The 26,195-nt window shown below is 53.2% G+C and overlaps 1 protein-coding gene across 1 annotated transcript in view; it reads left to right on the plus strand.

The window, feature by feature from the left end:
* DDX31 (DEAD-box helicase 31) overlaps positions 1-25,254 on the plus strand; it is a 201,356-nt gene extending 176,102 nt beyond the window's left edge. The window contains exons 18-20 of the mRNA XM_086924761.1: positions 5,470-5,581; positions 7,575-7,749; positions 24,577-25,254. Of these exons, the coding sequence (XP_086780887.1) occupies positions 5,470-5,581; positions 7,575-7,749; positions 24,577-24,715 (426 nt within the window). The 3' untranslated portion in view covers positions 24,716-25,254. The remainder of the gene's footprint in view (positions 1-5,469; positions 5,582-7,574; positions 7,750-24,576) is intronic.
* The last annotated feature ends 941 nt before the right edge of the window (positions 25,255-26,195 follow it).

Raw genomic sequence — 26,195 nt, forward strand, 5'->3', positions numbered from 1 at the left:
AGGATGATGGCAGTGACAGCAAGGTGGGGAAGGGGGGCTCTTATCTGGAGCCCATGGCTCCTGACTTTCATCACAGACCACAGTCTGTCATTATGTTTATGACTTTGTGTTCTGGTTCATCCCCCACTGGTTCCTGTGCTACCCGTACGTCAACACCGTATTGGTTTACAGAGGAAGGTCCATGTTGGGAAATGTTGCCCTTTTCTTCAGGGTCACCCCAGAATTTTTCGCCTTTTTGCCGAACCCTTTTTTTCCTGCTATGGAACTCTTTGCATCTTACTCCTGCTAACCAGTGGTAAGGTGCCTGTGCTCCTCCTCTCAACCTGGTAAAAGTGGTATACACCTGATTGGTTTGTTTAATTTGCCTATAAGTCCCTATTATATGGCACCAAGTGTACTCCGGGTCTGTAAATTAAATTCAACCAGTGCCCTGCAGCACTCACTGTGGCATCCTCTGCTGTGGCACTGCAAAGCATGCCTCCAGGTCCACCAGTGTAGCCTGGCTGTGCCATCCTCTGCTGTGGCACTGCAAAGCATGCCTCCAGGTCCACCAGTGTAGCCTGGCTGTGCAGTTTTAAACTGCAGATTCAACCTGTCACAATAACCACTTTTTGACCAGCCTAAAGCAACTGTTTAGATATTAATAAGTCCTCCCCCTCGCTCCCCCAGTAGACCTTACTGCCCAAAGACAAGGTGATTGGTATTTAAAAGCAGAACATGTAAAAGTTTAATGTTGAACATTTCCTTACTGTGAAAATGCCCTTAAAGTTGTTTTCTCTGGAGCATGGTTAGCTGTTCCATAGGAAAGCATTGGGATACAATTTTTTGTTTGATAAATGTTATCTCTGGCTAGGAAGCAGCTGATTGGTTTTCTTTTTGAAGCTGTTATCACAATCCTAACTCGCTGGCGAAGTCAGTTTTGTAATGAATGCTTTGGAAGAATGGTGTTTAGAAAAGTTACCTTGAAGCCCCTGGAAGCTGAAGTTATATTTTGCGCTCTATCTTCTGCCAGCGAGTAATTAGCATTTGAATAGGCATGGCTTAGATGTGAACGTGTTAACATGACGAGGGCAAAGAGTCTTGGTTATGGGGAGGTGGTTGTGTGCTCTTGACAGGATGGCCTATGGGCTGGGCCCAAACCAAACACTTGATTAACTTTAAAAAGGCCCCCCCCTGTTGAAGGCAAGCGTTGGCTGACACTTGGTCAGGGCCCTTCTTTGGGACCCAATACCAGTGGCCTCCTTTGGGCATTATAGTGTCATAGCCTGTTTGAAGCATCTGCTGGGTTTACATACAGTAATCCGGGTGCACTTAAAAGGGCGATGGCTGGATACTGCAATAATTCTTGTGTATCCCATGTCTGGTTGTTGAAAACTCATCTTTGTTTTACCAGACGTCTATCGGGGGTAGTTGTGGGTACAGTGACTGCCACAAACTGTATTTTGGTGTTAAATGTGAAAGGAACTAAGGTTACCATAGTACACTCCACATACATACTCCCAGCCCTTGGATCCCAAGTTAAGTGGGGCCGAACACTTTGGCCATCTTGAAAATGTCCAAAGTGTGTAGGGTTAGCCCTGGGACACTCTACCCCATTGGTTAGGGTGTCCCCTGGGGTGATTCCTGCCCACTAGCTCATGCCAGGCATGAGTGTGGCATCTCCATGCACCCACTTCACAGCACTTCTAGACCTGTGGAAAATCAGAGGAGGACCTGAGAAGAGCAGTGGAGCTGCTCTCCCTATTGTACCCAGGACTAAGAGGTAAGGCTGGCCTCCTGTTCAAGCTACAGGGATACAGCAACCTACACGAGGCCTTTCCTTTCAATGCCCAGCTGATCAATGGTAACTGGACCTAGACTGGACCCTGCTTGACACCCTGTGAGTCTCTAACTACCACCCCTAGGTCCTGGGGGGGGGGCTTTAGAAATGTACTCCTGTGGTGAATTGGGAACTAAAGTCTTTGACAAGGATGAACCCTGTTCAGGGCTTTAAGTGGGCCGGGTCTCCAGGGGTCTGAGCACCGGCAGTTTTTTAAAAGGGGCCTCGAAACGGGTTTCTATCGGGCTCTGTTTTGTGCGCTGACACAGAGACGGTCCGTTTTTTTCCGGACTGCAGTGACAGCAGTTTGCTGTCACTCCAGTCCGGAAAAAAGAGCCAGTGCGCAAAACAGCCCGATAGAGACCCGTTACGTGAGAGTAGGCATATGGATGTGCGCTGCCCACACTGCTCACTTCTCACTAGCAGAGAAGTTACGGCATGACGTCATGCCAGGTGAGGGTTGTGGGGAAAGGGAAATCCTTTTAAAGTGTCATTTTCTTTCTGGATTTCCCTCCTCTTTTGAAACGCAAGAGCAGCAACATTGTGGTAGGGTCACCAGGGCTTTAATTGAAATCTTTTTCAATATTATTTGTAACAAGCCATAGTTGCAGCTTATTTCTCTTATGCAACTAATAACAATTGACAAAGCCAATAGTCCTTATTTCTTGTAGGTCTGATGTTACTTGTTGTATCACATACCTGGATGCAATGGCAGAAACAGCAAAATACAAGTGCGGCAACACTATGCTAAACACAGATTTTTAGCATAAGTGTTTGAAAGCCACGCCCCTAATTACACTGCCACGCCCCTTTGAGAGACCCCCCAGTTTTTTAATCCCACTTAAAGTCCTGACCCTGTTAATGTATCTGACCCGCGCTCCTTTGCTGCCAGGGTCAAATTGCGATGAGGTGCTGCTCTACCGTGACCATTGACTATCATTGGAACTTTGTGCTTTTTTGTGCTACTTTAAACGTAAAAAATTCATATCTCAGGTTCCCCGTTAGATTTATGTCGCTGTGGTGTGATTTTGTTTATTACATTGTACTCTTTTTCTAATGTGTTGTCAGATTTTTATTGTTTTGAATTTCAACGTTATTACTGTTTTGGTACTGCATAAATACTTTACACATTGTCCTGCGTTAAGTCTATCTGCCATGCACCATAGCTTCCAGGGGATTTAGCTAAGGTTTGCATAGTAACTTTAAGGGTTCAACTTTATATTCCTGCAACCTAGCCCTCTTTTTCTGTCAGCCACTCTCTACTTCATGGATTACGGTCTCTAACTTCTTTTAAAACTGTCTTGTGTCTCTACTATTTAGTTTAAGCATCTATATTCAATCTTTCTTCTCACGTTGCCTATGTATTCCAGCTCCTCCATCCTCCGTAGTCTGTTTCTCACCATCTTTACTGATGTCTTCTTCCCTCTGTCCCTCCCTCTTTCTGCATGCTTTTCTCTGTTCCTCGCCATCTACCTGCCTCTGTCCCTCCCTCTCTCTGCCTCTGTCCCTCTCTCTCATTTCCTCTGTCCCTACCTCACACTGCCTCCTTTTTCTGTACCACTCCATCTTTCTGCCTCTGTCTCTCCCTTTCTCTCACTCTGTCCCTCCCTCTCTCTGCCTCTCTCCCTCCCTGTACCACTGTTCCTCCCTCTCTCTGTCTCCTTTCCTCTGCTCTGCTCCTCTTCATCTTCCTGCCTCTGCCCCCCCCTCTCTGCCTCTGTCCCTCCCTCTCTGCCTCTGTCCCTGTCCCCCCTCTCTCTGTCCCTCCTCTCTCTGCCCCTCCCTCTCTCTGCCTCTGTCCCTCCCTCTGCCTCTGTCCTTCCCCCCTTCTCTGCATCTGTCCCTCTCTACCTCTCTCTGCCTCTGTCTCTCCCTCCCTCTCTCTGCCTCTCCCTCTCTCTGCCTTCTTTCCTCTGCCCTCCTCCATCTACCTGCCTGTGTTACTCCCTCCCTCTCTCTGTCCGTCCCACCCTCCCTCTGTCCGTCCTTCCCTCCTTTCCTCAGCTCCACTCCATCTTCCTGCCTTTGTCCCTCTCTGTCCCTCCCTCCCTCTCTGCCTCTTTCCCTCCCTCTCTCTGCCTCTTTCCCTCCCTCTCTCTGTCCCTCCCTCTCTCCCTCTTTCTGCCTCTTTTCCTCAGCACCTCTCCATCTCTCTACCTCCGTCCCTCTCTGCCTCCTTTCCTCTGTCCCTCCCTCTCTGTGCCTCTGTCCCTCCCTCTCTGCCCCGGTCTCCCCCTCCCTCTCTCTACCTCTGTCCTCCCTCCCTCTCTCTGCCTCTGTCCCTCCCTCTTTCTGTCCCTCCCTCTTTCTGCCTCCTTTCCTCAGCACCTCTCCATCTCTCTGTCCCTCTCTGCCTCCTTTCCTCTGTCCCTCCCTCTCTGTGCCTCTGTCCCCCCCCTGACTCTGTCTCTCCCTCCCTCCCTCTCTCTGCTCTGTCCCTCCCTCTCTCCCTCTTTCTGACTCCTTTCCTCAGCACCTCTCCATCTCTCTGCCTCTGTCCCCCTCTGCCTCCTTTCCTCTGTCCCCCCTCTCTATCCCTCGCTCTCCATCTGTCCCTCCCTCTCTGCCTCTCCCTCCCTCACTCTGCCTCGCTCCCTCCCTCTCTCTGCCTATGTCCCTCTCTGCCTCCTTTCCTCTCCCCCCTCTGTCTCTCCCTCTCTGTCACTCCCTCTCTCTCCGTCCCTCCCTCTCTGCCTCTGTCTCTCACTCCCTCTCTCTGCCTCTGTCTGCCTCTGTCTCTCACTCCCTCTCTCTGCCTCTGTCCCTCCCTCTCTCTGCCCCTCCCTCTCTCTGCCCCTCCCTCTGTCATTCCCTCACTCCCTCTTTCTTCCTCCTTTCCTCAGCACATCTCAATCTCTGTCTCTGTCCCTCTCTGCCTCCTTTCCTCTGTCCCCCACTCTCTGTCCCTCTCTCTCTCTGTCCCTCTCTCTCTGTCCCTCTCTCTCTGTCCCTCCCTGCCTCTGTCTCTCCCTCCCTCTCTCTGCCTCTGTCCCTCCCTCCCTCTCTCTCCCTCCCTCTCTCTGCCTCTGTCCCTCCCTCTCTCTCTGTCCCTCCCTCTCTCCCTCTTTCTGCCTCCTTTCCTCAGCACCTCTCTATCTCTCTGCCTCTGTCCCTCTCTGCATCCCTTTCCTCTACCCCCTTCATCTATCTGCCCCTCTCCCCTTCCTTTCCATCCTTCTTTTCTGACAGTCTCCCACTGGTTCTTTCGTCTCCCCCCTCTCCAGGGTCTCTCTTAAATTCAGCCCCCCTTCTCCTGTCTCTCCTTATCTCAGTCTCCCCATCTCCCCTTTCTGCCCCCCCCCCCCTCTTTTCACCTTTCCCGCTCTCGTCTCTTTTCCTCCACGTGCATCTTCCTCCCTCTCTGCCTCCCCCCTTTGTCTCCAGCCCCTCTGTCTCTTTTGCTCCCCTTGACTCCGGTGCCCCCGGCCCCCTCCCTCGCCTCCCCCCTCTTTGCTGGGCTTTAGTATCTTAATATTAATGTTAGGATGTTTTTTACTAGTAATATAGAGAGGATTACCCTCGGTGGCCCTCGGTGGTTACTGTGTGATTTTACTGTTATTAAATCTATTCTAAACTGCTTTATTATTCGCACCTCAAAGCCTGCCTTTTTCTTTAATCCCCCTCCCCCCGCCCCCTCGCTGCCCGTCCAGAAGCCCCCGGGAGCCGGCGAGCAGGAGCTGCGGCAGCGGGCCACCGTCCTACAGAGCAAGTTTGAAGAATATGTGCACTCGAGCGAGGAGACCCTCCAGCAGGCGAAGACAGGTGAGGGGCTGCCCTGGCCAGCCTGTGTGCCCACCCTGGCCAGCCTGTGTGCCCACCCTGGCCAGCCTGTGTGCCCACCCTGGCCAGCCTGTGTGCCCGCCCCTGGCCAGCCTGTGTGCCCGCCCTGGCCAGCCTGTGTGCCCACCCCAGGGCCTACACTGGCCAGCCTGTGTGCCCACCCCGGAGCCTGTGTCCCCGCCCTGGCCAGCCTGTGGCCCCACCCCTGAGTTCACCCTGGCCAGCCTGTGTGCCCACCATGCATCCTGCCCACGCCAGCCTGTGTGCCCACCATGGATCCTGCCCTGGCCAGCCTGTGTGCCCATCCCGGAGCCCGCCCTGGCCAGCCTGTGTGCCCACCTCGGAGCACGCCCTGGCCAACCTTGGTGGGCCTCCACAGGTGCATGCCTACCCTGGCCAGCTTGTGTGCCCACCCCAGAGCCTGCCCTGGCCAGCCTGTGCCCACCCCTGAGTCCGCCCTGGCCAGCCTGTGGCCCCACCTCTGAGTCCGCCCATGCCAGCCTGTGTGCCCACCATGGATCCTGCCCTGGCCAGCCTGTGTGCCCATCCCGGAGCCCGCCATGGCCAGCCTGTGTGCCCATCCCGGAGCCCGCCATGGCCAGCCTGTGTGCTCACCCCAGAGCCCGCCCTGGCCAGCCTGTGTGCCCACCCCGGAGCCCGCCCTGGCCAACCTTGGTGGGCCTCCACAGGTGCATGCCCACCCTGGCCAGCTTGTGTGCCCACCCCAGAGCCTGCCCTGGCCAGCCTGTGTGCCCACCCCAAGGCCTGCCCTGGCCAGCCTGTGTGCCCACCCCTGAGTCCGCCCTGGCCAGCCCGTGGCCCCACCTCTGAGTCCGCCCATGCCAGCCTGTGTGCCCACCCAGGCCAGCCTGTGTGCCCAGCCTGGAGCCTGTCCAGGCCAGCTTGTGTGCCCGCCCCGGAGCCCACCCTGGCCAGCTTGTGTGCCCACCCCGGAGCCCGCCCATGCCAACCTTGGTGGGCCTCCACAGGTGTGCCTGCCCTGGCTACCCTGTGTGCCCACCCCGGGGCCTGCCCTGGCTACCCTGTGTGCCCACCCCGGGGCCTGCCCTGGCTACCCTGTGTGCCCACCCCGGGGCCTGCCCTGGCTACCCTGTGTGCCCACCCCGGGGCCTGCCCTGGCCACCCTGTGTGCCCACCCTGGGCCCACCCTGGCCAGCCTTGGTGGGTGCAGGCATGAGTGTATACATGTGTGTGTGTCCACCCAAGAGCCCACCCTGGCCAGCCCTGGAGGGTGTCCACAAGTGTGTGCCCACCCCAATGCACGCCCTGGCTAGCCATGGTGTGTGCGCACAGGTGCGTGCCCGTCCTGGCCTGCCTGCATGTGCACCCTGGAGCCCACCCTGGCCAGCCTTTGTCAGTGTCCTAGGGTGCGTGCCCACCCTGGCCAGCCTTGTTTTGGGCGGCAGGCGTGAGTTTGTGCAGGTGCATGCCCACCCAAGAGCCTGCCCTGGCCAGCCCTAGTGGATGTCCTCGGGTGCCTGCTCACCCTGGAGCACGCCCTGGCCAGATTTGGTGGGTGCAAACATGAGTGTGTACAGGTGCGTGCCCACCAAAGAACTCACCATGGCCAGCCTTGGTGGTGCAGGTGTGAGTGTGTACAGGTTTGTGCCCACCCTGGCGTGTGTCCTCAGGTGCGTGCCCATACCAGAGCCTGCCCTGGCCAGCCTTGGTGAGTGCAACCGTGAGTGTGTGCAAGTGCGTGCCCTTTCATGAGCCCACCCTGGCCAGTCTTGGTGGGTGTCCACAGGTGTGTGCCCGCCCTGGATATATTGGAATAAAGATGGTACCTATGAAGGGACCGACTGTGCTAAATTATTAGATGCCACTTGACTTTGGTAGGGCACCACTCCTTTATGATTCCACAAACTGAACTCCTGTTTGAACTCCTGCACATGACTGTAAATCGAGGTGTCGCAGTGGGAGCTCATGTTTGACGTGTTGGTGTTTTTTCCAGCCCTGCAGTCCTTCATCCGGTCTTACGCCACCTACCACAAGAGCCTGAAGCACATCTTCCACGTGCGCCTCCTCCACCTGGGCCATGTGGCAAAGAGCTTTGGGCTGAGAGATGCCCCCCAGAACCTGGTGAGACCTCGTCCCGGAGCCAAGAAAAGGGGTCACAGACAGGAAAGGTAAGGGTGCTGACATACCTGGCAGCGACGAGAGTTCTGTCCAGGGCAGGAGGGGTGGGTTATCTCTGACCTAGACAGTGAGGGAGGCAGATGGGAAAAAGAGGTGAGCTACCCAGAGATAGGAGTTCTGTCCTAGACAATGTAATCAAAATACCTGGAGATGTGAGCTCTGTCTCAGACAGAGAAGGTGAGCTGCACGAAGGTGTGTGCTTTAATCTAGACAGTGAGGTACGAGTGGGTACTCTGAGATGTGGGTCTGTCCTAGGCAAGAGCATTGAGATACCTGGAGATGTGAGCTCAGCCCTAGATAGAGAAGGTGAGCTACCTGATGGTGTGGGCTCTGTCCTAAATAGTGGTGGATCTGGGCTCCCCAGAGACGCGCGTTCTGTTCTAGATAAAGAAACGAAGATCCCTGGACATGTGGGCTCTGCCCTAGAGAGAGGAGGTGAACTTCCCGAAGATGTGCGCTCTGTCCTAGACTGAGGTGCAGAGGGGGTGCAGCTTGCGAGAGGTGCGAGTTCTATCCTACAGAATGGAAATTGATACCTGGACATATGAGGTCTCTTAGACAGTGGGGGGACTGAGCCGTTCCCTAGACAAGGAAATTAACACACTTGGAGGTGTCTGCTGTGTGTCAGACCGGAGAGGTGTGATACCTGGAGGTATGAAGTGTGTTCTGCATAAAGGGTGGTGAGCTACCTTGATAGTTTGGTTTTCCTCGACTGGAGAGGTGAGATCTATGGAGCTGTCAGCTCTGCCACAGATAGGGAAGATATAAAATGGGTGCTATACCTGGTAGGGCTGAGAACTTTGCCCTAGACATAAGTGAGCTACGTGGAAAGACTGAGGCACCTGGGCATGTGAGCTCTGTCCCAGACAGGGGGTATGTAAGGCGGGCGGGATATGTGAAGATCTTCAAACTTCTGTTTGGCAGGTAAGTGGATTCCTGAAGATTCCCTGAACTGTGAGAGAGAGAGCTCAGTCACAGAAAGGGAAGGGGAGATACCTGGAGATATTGGGAGCTTGGTCACAGACTGGGAAGGTGAAATACCTGGAGGTATTGAGAGCTCGGGCGTAGACTGGGAAGGTGAGATACGTGGAGGTATTGAGAGCTGGGGCATAGACTGGGAAGGTGAGATACCTGGAGGTATTGAGAGCTCGGGCATAGACTGGGAAGGTGAGATACCTGGAGATATTGAGAGCTTGGTGAAGGGCAGGGACGGTGAGATACCTGGAGGTATTGAGAGGTTGGTCACAGAAAGGGAAGGGGAGATACCTGGAGATATTGAGAGCTTGGTGAAGGGCAGGGACGGTGAGATACCTGGAGGTATTGAGAGCTCGGTCACAGAAAGGGAAGGGGAGATACCTGGAGATATTGAGAGCTTGGTGAAGGGCAGGGACGGTGAGATACCTGGAGGTATTGAGAGCTTGATGATAGGCAGGGACGGTGATATACCTGGAGATATTGAGAGCTTGGTGAAGGGCAGGGACGGTGAGATACCTGGAGGTATTGAGAGCTTGGTCACAGACTGGGAAGGTGAGATACCTGGAGGTATTGAGAGCTTGGTGAAGGGCAGGGACGGTGAGCTACCTGGAGGTATTGAGAGCTTGGTCACAGACTGGGAAGGCGAGCTACCTGGAGGTATTGAGAGCTTGGTGAAGGGCAGGGACGGTGAGATACCTGGAGGTATTGAGAGCTTGGTCACAGACTGGGAAGGTGAGATACCTGGAGGTATTGAGAGCTTGATGATAGGCAGGGACGGTGATATACCTGGAGGTATTGAGAGCTTGGTCACAGACTGGGATGGTGAGATACCTGGAGGTATTGAGAGTTGGGGTTCAGACTGGGAAGGTGAGATACCTGGAGATATTGAGAGCTCGGGCATAGACTGGGAAGGTGAGATACCTGGAGATATTGAGAGCTTGGTGAAGGGCAGGGACGGTGAGATACCTGGAGGTAATGAGAGCTTGGTCACAGACTGGGAAGGTGAGATACCTGGAGGTATTGAGAGCTTGGTGAAGGGCAGGGACGGTGAGATACCTGGAGGTATTGAGAGCTTGGTGAAGGGCAGGGACGGTGAGATACCTGGAGGTATTGAGAGCTTGGTGAAGGGCAGGGACGGTGAGATACCTGGAGATATTGAGAGCTCGGGCGTAGACTGGGAAGGTGAGATACCTGGAGATATTGAGAGCTTGGTGAAGGGCAGGGACGGTGAGATACCTGGAGGTATTGAGAGCTTGGTCACAGACTGGGAAGGTGAGATACCTGGAGGTATTGAGAGCTTGGTGAAGGGCAGGGACGGTGAGATACCTGGAGGTATTGAGAGCTTGGTCACAGACTGGGAAGGTGAGATACCTGGAGGTATTGAGAGCTTGGTCACAGACTGGGAAGGTGAGATGCCTGGAGGTATTGAGAGCTTGGTGAAGAGCAGGGACGGTGAGATACCTGGAGGTATTGAGAGCTTGGTCACAGACTGGGAAGGTGAGATGCCTGGAGGTATTGAGAGCTTGGTCACAGACTGGGAAGGTGAGCTACCTGGAGGTATTGAGAGCTTGGTGAAGGGCAGGGACGGTGAGATACCTGGAGGTATTGAGAGCTTGGTCACAGACTGGGAAGGTGAGATACCTGGAGGTATTGAGAGCTCGGGCATAGACTGGGAAGGTGAGCTACCTGGAGGTATTAAGAGCTTGGTGAAGGGCAGGGACGGTGAGATACCTGGAGATATTGGGAGCGCGAGCGTAGACTGGGAAGGTGAGATACCTGGAGGTATTGAGAGCTTGGTCACAGACTGGGAAGGTGAGCTACCTGGAGGTATTGAGAGCTTGGTGGAGGGCAGGGACGGTGAGATACCTGGAGGTATTGAGAGCTTGGTCACAGACGGGGAAGGTGAGCTACCTGGAGGTATTGAGAGCTTGGTGAAGGGCAGGGACGGTGAGATACCTGGAGATATTGGGAGCTCGAGCGTAGACTGGGAAGGTGAGATACCTGGAGGTATTAAGAGCTTGGTCACAGACTGGGAAGGTGAGATACCTGGAGATATTGGGAGCTCGGGCGTAGACTGGGAAGGTGAGCTACCTGGAGGTATTGAGAGCTCAGGTTTAGACTGGGAAGGTGAGATACCTGGAGGTATTGAGAGCTTGGTCACAGACTGGGAAGGTGAGCTACCTGGAGGTATTGAGAGCTTGGTGAAGGGCAGGGACGGTGGGATACCTGGAGATATTGGGAGCTCGTGCGTAGACTGGGAAGGTGAGCTACCTGGAGGTATTGAGAGCTCAGGTTTAGACTGGGAAGGTGAGATACCTGGAGGTATTGAGAGCTTGGTCACAGACTGGGAAGGTGATCTACCTGGAGGTATTGAGAGCTTGGTGATGGGCAGGGACGGTGAGATACCTGGAGGTATTGAGAGCTTGGTCACAGACTGGGAAGGTGAGATACCTGGAGGTATTGAGAGCTCGGGCATAGACTGGGAAGGTGAGCTACCTGGAGGTATTGAGAGCTTGGTGAAGGGCAGGGACGGTGAGATACCTGGAGGTATTGAGAGCTCGGGCATAGACTGGGAAGGTGAGATACCTGGAGGTATTGAGAGCTTGGTGACAGGCAGGGACGGCGATATACCTGGAGTTATTGAGAGCTCGGGCATAGACTGGGAAGGTGAGATACCTGGAGGTATTGAGAGCTCAGGTTTAGACTGGGAAGGTGAGCTACCTGGAGGTATTGAGAGCTTGGTGAAGGGCAGGGACGGTGGGATACCTGGAGATATTGGGAGCTCGGGCGTAGACTAGGAAGGTGAGCTACCTGGAGGTATTGAGAGCTTGGTCACAGACTGGGAAGGTGAGATACCTGGAGGTATTGAGAGCTTGGTGAAGGGCAGGGACGGTGAGATACCTGGAGGTATTGAGAGCTTGGTCACAGACTGGGAAGGTGAGATACCTGGAGGTATTGAGAGCTTGATGATAGGCAGGGACGGTGATATACCTGGAGGTATTGAGAGCTTGGTCACAGACTGGGATGGTGAGATACCTGGAGGTATTGAGAGCTTGGTGAAGGGCAGGGACGGTGAGATACCTGGAGGTATTGAGAGCTCGGGCATAAACTGGGAAGGTGAGATACCTGGAGGTATTGAGAGCTTGGTGACAGGCAGGGACGGTGATATACCTGGAGTTATTGAGAGCTCGGGCATAGACTGGGAAGGTGAGATACCTGGAGGTATTGAGAGCTCAGGTTTAGACTGGGAAGGTGAGCTACCTGGAGGTATTGAGAGCTTGGTGAAGGGCAGGGACGGTGGGATACCTGGAGATATTGGGAGCTCGGGCGTAGACTGGGAAGGTGAAATACCTGGAGGTATTGAGAGCTCAGGTTTAGACTGGGAAGGTGAGATACCTGGAGGTATTGAGAGCTTGGTCACACACAGAGAAGGTGAGATACCTGGAGGTATTGAGAGCTTGGTCACAGACTGAGAAGGTGAGATACCTGGAGGTATTTAGAGCTCAGGTTTAGACTGGGAAGGTGAGATACCTGGAGGTATTGAGAGCTCAGGTTTAGACTGGGAAGGTGAGATACCTGGAGGTATTGAGAGCTTGGTGAAGGGCAGGGACGGTGAGATACCTGGAGGTATTGAGAGCTTGGTGAAGGGCAGGGACGGTGAGATACCTGGAGGTATTGAGAGCTCAGGTTTAGACTGGGAAGGTGAGATACCTGGAGGTATTGAGAGCTCAGGTTTAGACTGGGAAGGTGGGATACCTGGAGGTATTGAGAGCTCAGGTTTAGACTGGGAAGGTGAGATACCTGGAGGTATTGAGAGCTCAGGTTTAGACTGGGAAGGTGAGATACCTGGAGGTATTGAGAGCTTGGTGACAGACTGGGAAGGTGAGATACCTGGAGGTATTGAGAGCTTGGTGACAGGCAGGGACGGTGATATACCTGGAGGTATTGAGAGCTTGGTGAAGGGCAGGGACGGTGAGATACCTGGAGGTATTGAGAGCTCGGGCATAGACTGGGAAGGTGAGATACCTGGAGGTATTGAGAGCTCAGGTTTAGACTGGGAAGGTGAGATACCTGGAGGTTTTGAGAGCTTGGTCACACACAGAGAAGGTGAGATACCTGAAGGTATTTAGAGCTTGGTGACAGGCAGGGACGGTGATATACCTGGAGGTATTGAGAGCTTGTTGAAGGGCAGGGACGGTGAGATACCTGGAGGTATTGAGAGCTCAGGCGTAGACTGGGAAGGTGAGATACCTGGAGGTATTGAGAGCTCAGGTTTAGACTGGGAAGGTGAGATACCTGGAGGTATTGAGAGCTTGGTCACAGACTGAGAAGGTGAGATACCTGGAGGTATTTAGAGCTCGGGCGTAGACTGGGAAGGTGAGATACCTGGAGGTATTGAGAGCTCAGGTTTAGACTGGGAAGGTGAGATACCTGGAGGTATTGAGAGCTTGGTCACAGACTGGGAAGGTGAGCTACCTGGAGGTATTGAGAGCTTGATGAAGGGCAGGGACGGTGAGATACCTGGAGGTATTGAGAGCTTGGTCACAGACTGGGAAGGTGAGCTACCTGGAGGTATTGAGAGTTTGGTGAAGGGCAGGGACGGTGAGATACCTGGAGGTATTGAGAGCTTGGTCACAGACTGGGAAGGTGAGATTCCTGGAGGTATTGAGAGCTCAGGTTTAGACTGGGAAGGTGAGATACCTGGAGGTATTGAGAGCTTGATTACAGACTGGGAAGGTGAGATACCTGGAGGTATTGAGAGCTTGGTCACACACAGAGAAGGTGAGATACCTGGAGGTATTGAGAGCTTGATGATAGGCAGGGACGGTGATATACCTGGAGGTATTGAGAGCTCAGGCGTAGACTGGGAAGGTGAGCTACCTGGAGGTATTGAGAGCTTGGTCATGGACTGGGAAGGTGAGATACCTGGAGGTATTGAAAGCTTGGTCACAGACTGGGAAGGTGAGATACCTGGAGGTATTGAGAGCTTGATGATAGGCAGGGACGGTGATATACCTGGAGGTATTGAGAGCTCAGGCGTAGACTGGGAAGGTGAGCTACCTGGAGGTATTGAGAGCTTGGTCATGGACTGGGAAGGTGAGATACCTGGAGGTATTGAGAGCTTGGTCACAGACTGGGAAGGTGAGATACCTGGAGGTATTGAGAGCTCGGGTTTGGACGGGGAAGGTGCGATACCTGGAGGTATTGAGAGCTTGGGTACAGACTGGGAAGGTGAGATACCTGGAGGTATTGAGAGCTCGGGTTTAGACTGGGAAGGTGAGATACCTGGAGGTATTGAGAGCTCGGGTTTAGACTGGGAAGGTGAGATACCTGGAGGTTTTGTGAGAGCTCGGGTTTAGACTGGGAAGGTGAGATACTGGAAGGTATTGAGAGCTCGGGTTTAGACTGGGAAGGTGAGATACCTGGAGGTATTGAGAGCTTGGTCACAGACGGGGAAGGGGAGATACCTGGAGGTATTGAGAGCTTGGTCACAGACTGGGAAGGTGAGCTACCTGGAGGTATTGAGAGCTTGGTCACAGACTGAGAAGGTGAGATACCTGGAGGTATTTAGAGCTCGGGCGTAGACTGGGAAGGTGAGATACCTGGAGGTATTGAGAGCTCAGGTTTAGACTGGGAAGGTGAGCTACCTGGAGGTATTGAGAGCTTGATGAAGGGCAGGGACGGTGAGATACCTGGAGGTATTGAGAGCTTGGTCACAGACTGGGAAGGTGAGCTACCTGGAGGTATTGAGAGTTTGGTGAAGGGCAGGGACGGTGAGATACCTGGAGGTATTGAGAGCTCTGACATAGACTGGGAAGGTGAGCTACCTGGAGGTATTGAGAGCTCGGGCGTAGACTGGGAAGGTTAGCTACCTGGAGGTATTGAGAGTTTGGTGAAGGGCAGGGACGGTGAGATACCTGGAGGTATTGAGAGCTCGGATTTGGACGGGGAAGGTGCGAAATCTGGAGGTATTGAGAGCTTGGGTTCAGACTGGGAAGGTGAGATACCTGGAGGTATTGAGAGCTCGGGTTTGGACGGGGAAAGGGAGATACCTGGAGGTATTGAGAGCTCGGGCGTAGAATGGGAAGGTGAGATACCTGGAGGTATTGAGAGCTCGGGTTTGGACGGGGAAGGTGCGATACCTGGAGGTATTGAGAGCTTGGGTACAGACTGGGAAGGTGAGATACCTGGAGGTATTGAGAGCTCGGGTTTAGACTGGGAAGGTGAGATACCTGGAGGTATTGAGAGCTCGGGTTTAGACTGGGAAGGTGAGATACCTGGAGGTATTGAGAGCTCGGGTTTAGACTGGGAAGGTGAGATACTGGAAGGTATTGAGAGCTCGGGTTTAGACTGGGAAGGTGAGATACCTGGAGGTATTGAGAGCTCGGGTTTAGACTGGGAAGGTGAGATACTGGAAGGTATTGAGAGCTCGGGTTTAGACTGGGAAGGTGAGATACCTGGAGGTATTGAGAGCTCGGATTTGGACGGGGAAGGTGCGAAATCTGGAGGTATTGAGAGCTTGGGTTCAGACTGGGAAGGTGAGATACCTGGAGGTATTGAGAGCTCGGGTTTAGACTGGGAAGGTGAGATACTGGAAGGTATTGAGAGCTCGGGTTTAGACTGGGAAGGTGAGATACCTGGAGGTATTGAGAGCTCGGATTTGGACGGGGAAGGTGCGTAATCTGGAGGTATTGAGAGCTTGGGTTCAGACTGGGAAGGTGAGATACCTGGAGGTATTGAGAGCTCGGGTTTAGACTGGGAAGGTGAGATACCTGGAGGTATTGAGAGCTCGGGTTTGGACGGGGAAAGGGAGATACCTGGAGGTATTGAGAGCTTGGGCGTAGAATGGGAAGGTGAGATACCTGGAGGTATTGAGAGTTCGGGCGTAGAATGGGAAGGTGAGATACTGGAAGGTATTGAGAGCTCGGGTTTAGACTGGGAAGGTGAGATACCTGGAGGTATTGAGAGCTTGGGTTCAGACTGGGAAGGTGAGATACCTGGAGGTATTGAGAGCTCGGGTTCAGACTGGGAAGGTGAGATACCTGGAGGTATTGAGAGCTTGGTCACAGACGGGGAAGGGGAGACACCTGGAGGTATTGACAGCTCGGGCGTAGACTGGGAAGGTGGGATACCGGGAGGTATTGAGAGCTCAGGTTTAGACTGGGATGGTGAGCTACCTGGAGGTATTGAGAGCTTGATCACAGACTGAGAAGGTGAGATACCTGGAGGTATTTAGAGCTCGGGCGTAGACTGGGAAGGTGAGATACCTGGAGGTATTGAGAGCTTGGTCATGGACTGAGAAGGTGAGATACCTGGAGGTATTTAGAGCTCGGGCGTAGACTGGGAAGGTGAGATACCTGGAGGTATTGAGAGTTCGGGCGTAGAATGGGAAGGTGAGATACTGGAAGGTATTGATAGCTCGGGTTTAGACTGGGAAGGTGAGATACCTGGAGGTATTGAGAGCTTGGTCACAGACGGGGAAGGGGAGATACCTGGAGGTATTGACAGCTCGGGCGTAGACTGGGAAGGTGGGATACCGGGAGGTATTAAGAGCTCAGGTTTAGACTGGGAAGGTGAGATACCTGGAGGTATTGAGAGCTCGGGTTTGGACTGGGAAGGTGAGATACCTGGAGGTATTGAGAGCTCGGGTTTAGACTGAGAAGGTGAGATACCTGGAGGTATTGAGAGCTCGGGTTTAGACTGGGAAGGTGAGATACCGGCAGGTATTGAGAAAGAAGTTAGAAAAAGACTAAAGAACAGGGAAGAAGGGAAGAGATCGAAAAAAATGTCGAGAACAGAAGAACGTGAAAGTCGGAGGTGAAAATGTAAACGGGAAAAAGAACACATGAAAGGGAATCTAAAACGAAAGGAAGCGATTAATTGTGATGGGAGGAGGCGACATGTAGAAAGAGTTGAAGGACAAGAGGAAAGTGGTGCGGGATTTGAAAAGAAGAATAGATGCAGCGAGAATGGACCAAAAGACAAAAAAAAAAAATACGTCTGGATCAAAACGAAGGAAGAAGGAAAAAAATGGACAGGACGAAGAACTAACAAGAATCGAGTCAAAACGTTAGATAGACAGTAAAACACAGATACAAAAGCCTCGAAACGCCCCGCCACCTCCCCTTCCTAGGAACATATGAGGGTTTATCTGCTTTCTGCCCCATGAAGGGGTGATTAGCGCTACAGCGCGTGTTCGGCGCTATCTTTAGAATTTGGTCCCTGGGGGGCGTAGAGCCGCTCCCGCCATGTAACGCGATTACTTGTACCCGAACAACGGGCACCTCCTGCCCCGAGGTGTGCCCCTCCCGCTGCCCCATCCCCACTGCCTCCTTTGCCCCCCTCCCCACTGCTTCGCCTGCCCCCCTCCCCCCTCCCCCCTCCCAAATGTCTGTGCCTTTCCTCAGCAAAAAATGTTTCCCACAGAGAAGGCCTCCAGAAAGCGAGTTGGGCGGCTCACAAAAATACTAGGTCCATCATCACAGCCCACCCCTGCTGATAAAACACTAGGTTCGTCCTCACAGCACATCTTGTAATTAAGGACTCCAGAGCCATCCCCTCAGTATATCCTTGGCTGTTAATCTCCGCTAGGCCACCCTCAAAGCGGCTCTCCGGCAGGTACTGCCAGGAGCATCCTCTCGGCCCATTTTGTCCAGACAAGGACCCCTGCCCTGTTCTTTTGGCCCATTCCCTGCAGATAATGACAGCCGACCCATCACCTCTACCCAAACCCTGCAGATAACGACAGCCGACCCATCCCCTCTGCCCAAACCCTGCAGATAACGACAGCTGACCCATCACCTCTGCCCAACCCTGCAGATAACGACAGCCGACCCATCACCTCTGCCCAAACCCTGCAGATAACGACAGCCGACCCATCACCTCTGCACACCTCCTGCAGATGATAGCCCTTTGACTGAACCAAAGTGCATTTGACTGATCTGCAGTGTCTCCCCCCCACTACTATCTCTCCCCCCCCCCCCCAGCGCCTTGAGACCTTTACGGATGAGTAGTCGTGCTTTACAAGTCACTTGATTGATTGATAGCCGACCCATCTTTTCTGCCCGTCCCCTGCAGATAAGGTGCTCCGACCCGTCATCTCTGCCCACCCTCTGCAGATAATGTCCTACGACCTGTTATCTCTGCCCACCCTCTGCAGATAATGTCCTCCGACCAATCACCTCTTCCCACCCTCTGCAGATAATGTCCTCCGACCAATCACCTCTTCCCACCCTCTGCAGATAATGTCCTCCGACCCGTCATCTCTGCCCACCCTCTGCAGATAATGTCCTCCGACCCGTTATCTCTGCCCACCCTCTGCAGATAATGTCCTCCGACCTGTCATCTCCGTCCACCCTCTGCAGATGATGGCTTCCAGGCCCATTGTCTCACCCTATCCCCGGTAGATGAATATCCGGACCATTTTTCAGCTCACCCCCAAAAGGCAATCGGCGGCAGGCAGCAGTTGAAGTGCATTAAAAAAATTAAACCTAAAGAACTGTGATGCTGAGTGCAATGGGGCGGGGTCAGGGAGCGTAGCTGCGGGATCAAGTGCATGGCTGAAAACCAAAACATTCGGCAACTAACTTTTTAGTCTTTCTCCTTCAGCCCCTCCTCTGCAGGTAACAGCTGCCAGCCCCCCCCCCCCCCAGCCCCCCTCTCTGCCCGTCCTCTGCAGGTAACAGCTGCCAGGCCCCCCCTCTCTGCCCGTCCTCTGCAGGTAACAGCTGCCAGGCCCCCCTCTCTGCCCGTCCTCTGCAGGTAACAGCTGCCAGGCCCCCCCTCTCTGCCCGTCTTCTGCAGGTAACAGCTGCCAGGTCCACCCCCTCGGTCCGTTCTCTGCAGGTAACAGCTGCCAGGTCCCCCCTCTCTGTCCGTCCTCTGCAGGTAACAGCTGCCAGGTCCACCCCCTCTGTCCGTTCTCTGCAGGTAACAGCTGCCAGCCCCCCCCCCGCCCCTGTCTGCAGGTAACAGCTGCCAGGTCCCCCCCTCCCTGCCCGTCCTCTGCAGGTAACAGCTGCCAGGTCCCTACTCTCTGCCCGTCCTCTGCAGGTAACAGCTGCCAGGTCCCCCCTCTCTGTCCGTCCTCTGCAGGTAACAGCTGCCAGGTCCACCCTCTCTGTCCGTTCTCTGCAGGTAACAGCTGCCAGCCCCCCCCCCTGTCTGCAGGTAACAGCTGCCAGGTCCCCCCCTCCCTGCCCGTCCTCTGCAGGTAACAGCTGCCAGGTCCACCCCCTCTGTCCGTTCTCTGCAGGTAACAGCTGCCAGCCCCCCCCCCCCTGTCTGCAGATAACAGCTGCCAGGTCCCCCCCTCCCTGCCCGTCCTCTGCAGGTAACAGCTGCCAGCTCCCCCCCCCCCTGTCTGCAGATAACAGCTGCCAGGTCCCCCCCTCCCTGCCCGTCCTCTGCAGGTAACAGCTGCCAGGTCCCCCCTCTCTGCCCGTCCTCTGCAGGTAACAGCTGACAGCCCCCCCTTCCTGCCCGTCCTCTGCAGGTAACAGTTGCCAGGTCCCCCCCTCCCTGCCCGTCCTCTGCAGGTAACAGCTGCCAGCCCCCCCCCCTGTCTGCAGGTAACAGCTGCCAGGCCCCCCCCTCCCTGCCCGTCCTCTGCAGGTAACAGCTGCCAGCTCCCCCCCCCTGTCTGCAGGTAACAGCTGCCAGGTCCCCCCCTCCCTGCCCGTCCTCTGCAGGTAACAGCTGCCAGCTCCCCCCCCCCTCCCCCTGTCTGCAGATAACAGCTGCCAGGTCCCCCCCTCCCTGCCCGTCCTCTGCAGGTAACAGCTGCCAGGTCCCCCTCTCTGCCCGTCCTCTGCAGGTAACAGCTGACAGCCCCCCCTTCCTGCCTGTCCTCTGCAGGTAACAGCTGCCAGGTCCCCCCTCTCTGCCCGTCCTCTGCAGGTAACAGCTGCCAGCTCCCCCCCCCCCCTGTCTGCAGATAACAGCTGCCAGGTCCCCCCTCCCTGCCCGTCCTCTGCAGGTAACAGCTGCCAGGTCCCCCTCTCTGCCCGTCCTCTGCAGGTAACAGCTGACAGCCCCCCCTTCCTGCCTGTCCTCTGCAGGTAACAGCTGCCAGGTCCCCCCTCTCTGCCCGTCCTCTGCAGGTAACAGCTGCCCCCCCCCCCCCTGTCTGCAGGTAACAGCTGCCAGGTACACCCTCTCACTACCCTCTGCAGGTAAAGAATGGTCGATACCCCTATACCGAGCGTGCAGCTCGCCAACCTCTCCCCCCCCCCCCCCCCCCCCCCACTGGTGCCCCTCCCGGTGTCATGATAGTATTTGCATGTGAACAGCTCACAATCTGCCGCCTGTACCACAGAAGCCCTGGCCCAGTTCAGTGTGGGATGGAGTGGGGGCGGCCATCAGGCCACTTACACAGATTGTGTGGGTCCCTCGCACGTACATTGTCTCCCCAGAGGGGGGGCAGCTTCTTGGGGTTCGGTCACGCTGCCCGTGTAATCAGATTTCGTGAGGCCTGGCGAGGTTAACACGATTTAAAGGGCGGGATGATGAGTGTGTCTCGACACGCCTCTAACCCTCTTTAGGCGCCTCGGGGGAGGCCGGAGGGCCCCGGTCCCAAGAGCAGGGCTTCCAGATAGCGCTTGGAACGGGGCCACCCGCCGTGCAGCGCTTGTTGCGTCCTTGAGAGGTCGGCGCTGCTGGTAAATCCCTCGCAGACCCGGTTGTCAGCCCCGAGCTCCTGCTGGGTTGTGCGTGGGAAGCCCGGCATTGGCAGCAGCGTCCTTGATAATGTGAGGTCTGGGATGTGCACTTCTTTCTGCGCGGCGTGTAATGCCCAGCGGGGGTCGGAATTCGCTCGTAAATGTACATTTTTCCCAGTAGCTTAAATTGCGAGCGCCGGGGCTGACCCAATATATTCACAGCGTGAGGCAAGGCAATGGTTCACAAAAAACTTACAATAACCCCCAAATCATTGTTCTTTGGTTCAGGCCGCTGGGGTGGCACTGTCCTGCCTCAGTGGGGCAGTGGGAGGGGTCACCCAGAATGCGCCACACGCACACGTATGTGTAACAAACAGCGCATGCACACAGCCAGACACCTAGACATGTTCACACCGGAGCGCGCACCGAGAGAAGAGCGAGGCCGCAGACAAGGGAGGCCCCCCACAGGACCCTCACTCGGGCTTTCACCCAGAATGCACAGCGCGCTCACAGACCGGGGGAGTTCACACACTCATTCCCTCTGCTCCTCGGAGTGCCTCACCTGCCCCCTCCCCTCCCTCATCTGCACTCTTCAGCCCCCCCCCCGCCCCACCCTCGGCCAGGTGCCCCTCCCCCTCCCCCAGGGCTCCAGCGCATTCACAGGGGGGAGCGCCTTTATTAATTAGGGAGGCGGGCGGGGGCAGCCAGGCGTCCCTAACAGGTCATCTCCTCCCGCCCTTGAACTTCCGGCCCCCAGGGGCCCCTCCAGTCGCTTCTATCAATTAGCGCTGGTGACCTTTGGGCCTGGCTCGGAGCTCCGCGCCTCCGGCCCCGGGGCTGGGGGCTCTGGAGAGCGGGAGATGGAGCACCTTTGAGGGGACCTGGGTCCTTTCGTGCCCCCTCCCCACTAGCCTGGCACTGGCCCCGCCCCGATGGTGTGCACAGGTGAGTCAGTGGTCGGTGCCCGCCGCGCCCTCTTTCTCTCATCTGCTTTACCTTGCGGTCATTGTTCGGCTTATTCGCCCGCCCTTCACCCCTCCCATCTGTGCCTTTCCTTCTTCATGTATTTCTCTTTCTTTTTGTCTTCTCCTCCTCGCTCTTTTTTTAAATTATTACCTTTTCCCTAATTCTGAACCCGCTTTGCCCCTGATCCTTGGTAAGTTCGTCCAGGCCCCTCTCCTCACAGGTACCTTTGGTCAATTTCCATCCCTCAAAGTTTGAATCCGGGTCTTCTGGTCGGAGCCCAGACCCCCTTCCCCGAGCTGCGCGCGCTCTCCGCTCTCGGCCTCTTGAACCCTCGTCCGATGACGCGCAGACCCACGTGTGACGTTGCAGAGTTGCAGCCATTTTTACGTCTGACCAAGTCTGCTTTAGTCGTCTGCCATTGTCCTGCTTTCCAAAAAAACATTATAATAAAAACACGTGTGTGTTGTGTCTATGAATAAATGCTCGAAAAAAACAGGGGTTATGGCCAAATGACCCTCCTATACATGAGCAAGGTACATCAAAAGATGCGTATAAACAAGAAAAAATACAGAGGCCTCGATTCAATATTTATTTTCATACAGGGATAAACTAATTACCCTGATGTTTCAAACTGATTTTTAGATCAATTATATTCACAAATCACACAAACATATATACGTATCAAGTGACAAGGTGGGGGAAAAAAGTTATATACAAAAAATAATACATATATACTAAAGACTATACAACAATGGAACAGCCTAGTTTGCATTCATCTCTATATACAGTACAATATACAAAATGTATACGTCACATGTACAATATCTACAAAACATATACAAAACATATATACCCTTAAAAAACAACAAGATGTTGTCAGTGTACACTCTTAAATCAAAGTGAAACACTTCTAGGAAGTCCTAAGCAGCGCCAGAGTATGACACCCCTAACTGATTACTTATAAAGGCGCTTATATTGGAATATGAACCAACTAAAACTTTATAGCGGACTCCTTCTTAAAGTGTTGACGCAGTGGCGGTCGCGTTTCAGCCACTTGTTTCTATTAGCTTCATCAGGACAAGGGCATGAATGCACTAAAACAATAATAATAAATTATATTTACAGCACAACAATTAGATCTGCCAATAACACACTATCCCATGCGTGACTAGGCAGTGCCACAGCGTGAGGTGTGATTCCAAGGAAACCACGGGAAGGGACTTGAAAGCCAATCAAGTGAGGGCAAAGAGAAGAAGACACCCAAAGACCTCAAAAACTTGCAATCCACAACCATACATGCATAAACGTGTGACATGGAGTGTCCAAAGAAAGACACCAGGTGAACAACACCATCCAGGTCAACAGAATCCCGTAAATACCCTAAGCAATAGTGCGGGAGCACTCTCCGATCCCTTATTGAACAGGAACCGGTCACTCTATGCACTCAATCCAGGGGTACCTACGAGAATGCAAACCAGTTTCTAAGCAACAATGAGGATGATCTGTGGATGACCGGATAGGATCTAAAGGGGAGGGAGGTAACTGGTGAAGTAGACTACCGACACATACCTCAAAGGACCAAAAACCCTTTAGCGCCCACTTCAATGTTCAAGAGGTAGCTTCTAACTTTATATATCTCTCTTGTAATTCCCCACTTTCTGTAAAGGACGAAACAACAAAACTTTCCTTAAACTGAGTGCGCGTCTAGCCTCCGTGTACAACGTACTCAACCTGTCTCACTCCATTCGCATCGACAAGCTGTCCAGCCCAAATTGTTCCCCTATCTCGATCGGCACTTCGCAATAACTTACATGTACGTGCCATCTACACAGAGCGCATGAATAAATGAGCACACAAGAATACAGGGCCACCAAGATTTTCAAGGTGACCTTGTGTTTGCCACCCTCTCCCCAGCATCTAAGTCTGTGTAGCACGAGCTATGCATGCACCTGGTGACGTTTCATGAAACGCCAACAGGGCCTGGTAGGCTGTCCTTGGCCTCCAGTTCCCCCTCTCAAAACAGGCTGCTCGATTCTCTCTGCCACCTTTTACAACAGCCTTACCCCAGAACGACACCTCCTAAGCAACCTCTTGTCTCCTCAGTGTTCCCCACTGCTGGTCTGGAGCCCGGGGAGACTCCCAGTCGTCATGCGAAGAGTATGAGTTTCCTTCTTGAGTCCCCTCCAACCTTTGTTCCATAAGTACCCCCTGCATGCAGCCTTTGTACCTATGTGAGTATTGTCTACTCCCCCTCTGGGGCACTTGCTTTCAACCTACTGCAACACTTTTACTTCTGTAATACAGCCATACACGCTGTATCTGTTATAACTCTCCGACACGTGTTTCGCTCTGCTTTGAGATTAATGGGTAGGAAATCTATCCTGTCAACGAAGCCCATGAGGGTAGCCTACCCAGAGTACTATGCGTGCAGCGTCTGGGGACCACTCTTCAATGAGAAAACTGAAACCACAAGTCTCATCTTGCCCATTGCCATTGGAAGCCGACCAAACCAGGAGTTGCTGAAATTCTCCCAAAGCTGATGACCATTTGAAAGGCCATTTCTTTAATGCAACTTGCTCCTCTTCCAGCTCCTGCTCCATTAATCTTATGCTGCACCGCCTATGTCACGCTGAAGAGAACTAGAACTGAACTTTAGCTATGCTTGATGTCATCAGAGCGCATGAGTATTTTTAGGACATTCCTCTGTGGCCCACGCGCACAGTGCTTCTAGGATCATTAGACCCAGGAGGTAGCCCACACACAGCAACGCAGAGGTGCGCAGCGCAGAGTCCTCGAGTGGATGGGAGAGGAAAGGTGTAAAATATTCAGCAGCTGTTCGCATCCTTCCCCCAGACACTATAAAAAGCAGTATGCATCATTCCACTAAACCTGGTTATAATTGTTGGCAGCACGGTGATGGCACCCCTCTCTGTCCTGGTACACAAAGCACCCTGTCATTTACTTCCAAGCACACACAGCGCCTCTGTACAGAACAAAGCGGCGCTTTGATCCGCTGCCACCTTCTGTAAGAGCTGTCAGGATGCCGTTGGATGTGGCGCGGGCTGTGTGGCGGAAGGCGCATCCTTCCGCGGAACTCTGCCGCTTCTAATGAGAATTTGTCATATTTTCTCCCACCCTTGCTCCCCGAAGTCTCTCATTATGACACTAATTTGCAAAAGCGTGACCATCATGTTTTTTGTTGTTTTTCTCTTCCAGGCCAGACCTACCCAAAAAACAGACCAACAAACAGCGCCTGGCGGCCATCATGCGCTCAGAATATTCCAGTGGCATCAGCCCTGGGGGTCCGAAGAAGCCAAAAAGGCCCAAGAAGTCACAAAGCCAGAAAGGGACTTAATGTTGGGCTTGGTACCAGCCATGCCAAAGTGATGGCCAGTCACCGGAACCAAGACGAGAAGAGGAGGTGGACCCATCCCTGCCAGTCCTTAAATTATTACAACTTCTCGCTTAACATGTCCCCTCACCAATGCACATGTACTGCTGATTGTCAGAGGAGCGAGTTCTTAAAACATTGACATGGACTAGTTGTAAAGCCAGGACGCAAGGACAATCGCTGCTGACTTGGATGTTCCACTGACCGCGACAAGTACAGATTGGTCATCTGAGCAGTGGTCCACCAAGTAGACACAATCCTGCTGTGGCTTTACAGTTGTCTCTGAGTGTCTGATAATCCCATATAGAGCTGAAATAGAGCCACATTGTGAACTGGGAGCCCTAAGACCTCTGGCAGGGCCTGTGTGTCTGAATCTTCGATTATTTTACTACTTGGGACTTTCGAAGATGTTGTCTATGGCCAGGTATTGACTGCTTTGTGTGATGCTAGAGGGAAGCTATGTTTTCATAATGAGTATTTTAATTATACCTTTTGAATACAATGAGTGTTGGACTGTATGCTCAATTTATTTCCTTATCCAATTGCATATTATGCATTTTATCCATTTTTGAACTACATGTGTCTTAGTCCTGTGAGAATTAAAGACACATCTCAGGCACAGAATACAAACCTCAGAGCTATCACTCGTAGCATACGTTTACTGTCTCCGCTTAAGTCTGTAGATCTTACACAGTGTGTGCAGTCAGTCCTTGCCAAAGCTTTACAACGTTATGTCTCAGAAATGTGAGCGCACAATCCTGATAAACCGAGATAAGAGTCCAACCTTATGCCGAGAAAAGGTACCCCCTATATTATTTCAGGTCAAAAAAGAGGGGGAAACTGCAATTACTGAGAAAGAACATGTTATCTGACCTATATTGTTTTTTAGTATGGCCTCCCAGGGCTCATTGGCAAAACAGATCCCCAATAACAGTGTCAGACACCAAGATTAATGAAAAATATATATTTTATTATTTATATTCTTCATATAAAGATATTTTATACTATATATATAATATATATATATATATAATATATATATTATAGTTTTGCTACTACTCCTTGCTTCATTATTTACAAATAACAATTAGACAAATAAACAATTGCCAAAATACCTACAATACCTCTAACCTTTTAGTGTGAGATAATTCTCCAGCATTTTATATCAACACATGAACAGTGGATTGGATTTGCATAGCTGCAGATTCTAACAATGTTTTAATCTCTGACTGTATTAGAGGCAAGGAAACCAGCAAAACAACTTTAACCCTTTCCTTGCTGCCGTCGGCCATTGGCCGACGGCAGCACTACCTCCCCAGTGCTGCCGTCGGCCAATGGCCGACGCGGCCCCGCCCGCGCACGGAAACGCCCGCACCGCAGCAAAATTACCGCCGCGGTTAACGGGTTAAAATCAAAATACAGGTGATTTATGCACAAATAACCC

The sequence above is a fragment of the Lissotriton vulgaris genome, chromosome 5, assembly GCF_964263255.1.
Source record: "Lissotriton vulgaris chromosome 5, aLisVul1.2, whole genome shotgun sequence".
In the NCBI taxonomy this organism is placed as follows: Eukaryota; Metazoa; Chordata; class Amphibia; order Caudata; family Salamandridae; genus Lissotriton; species Lissotriton vulgaris.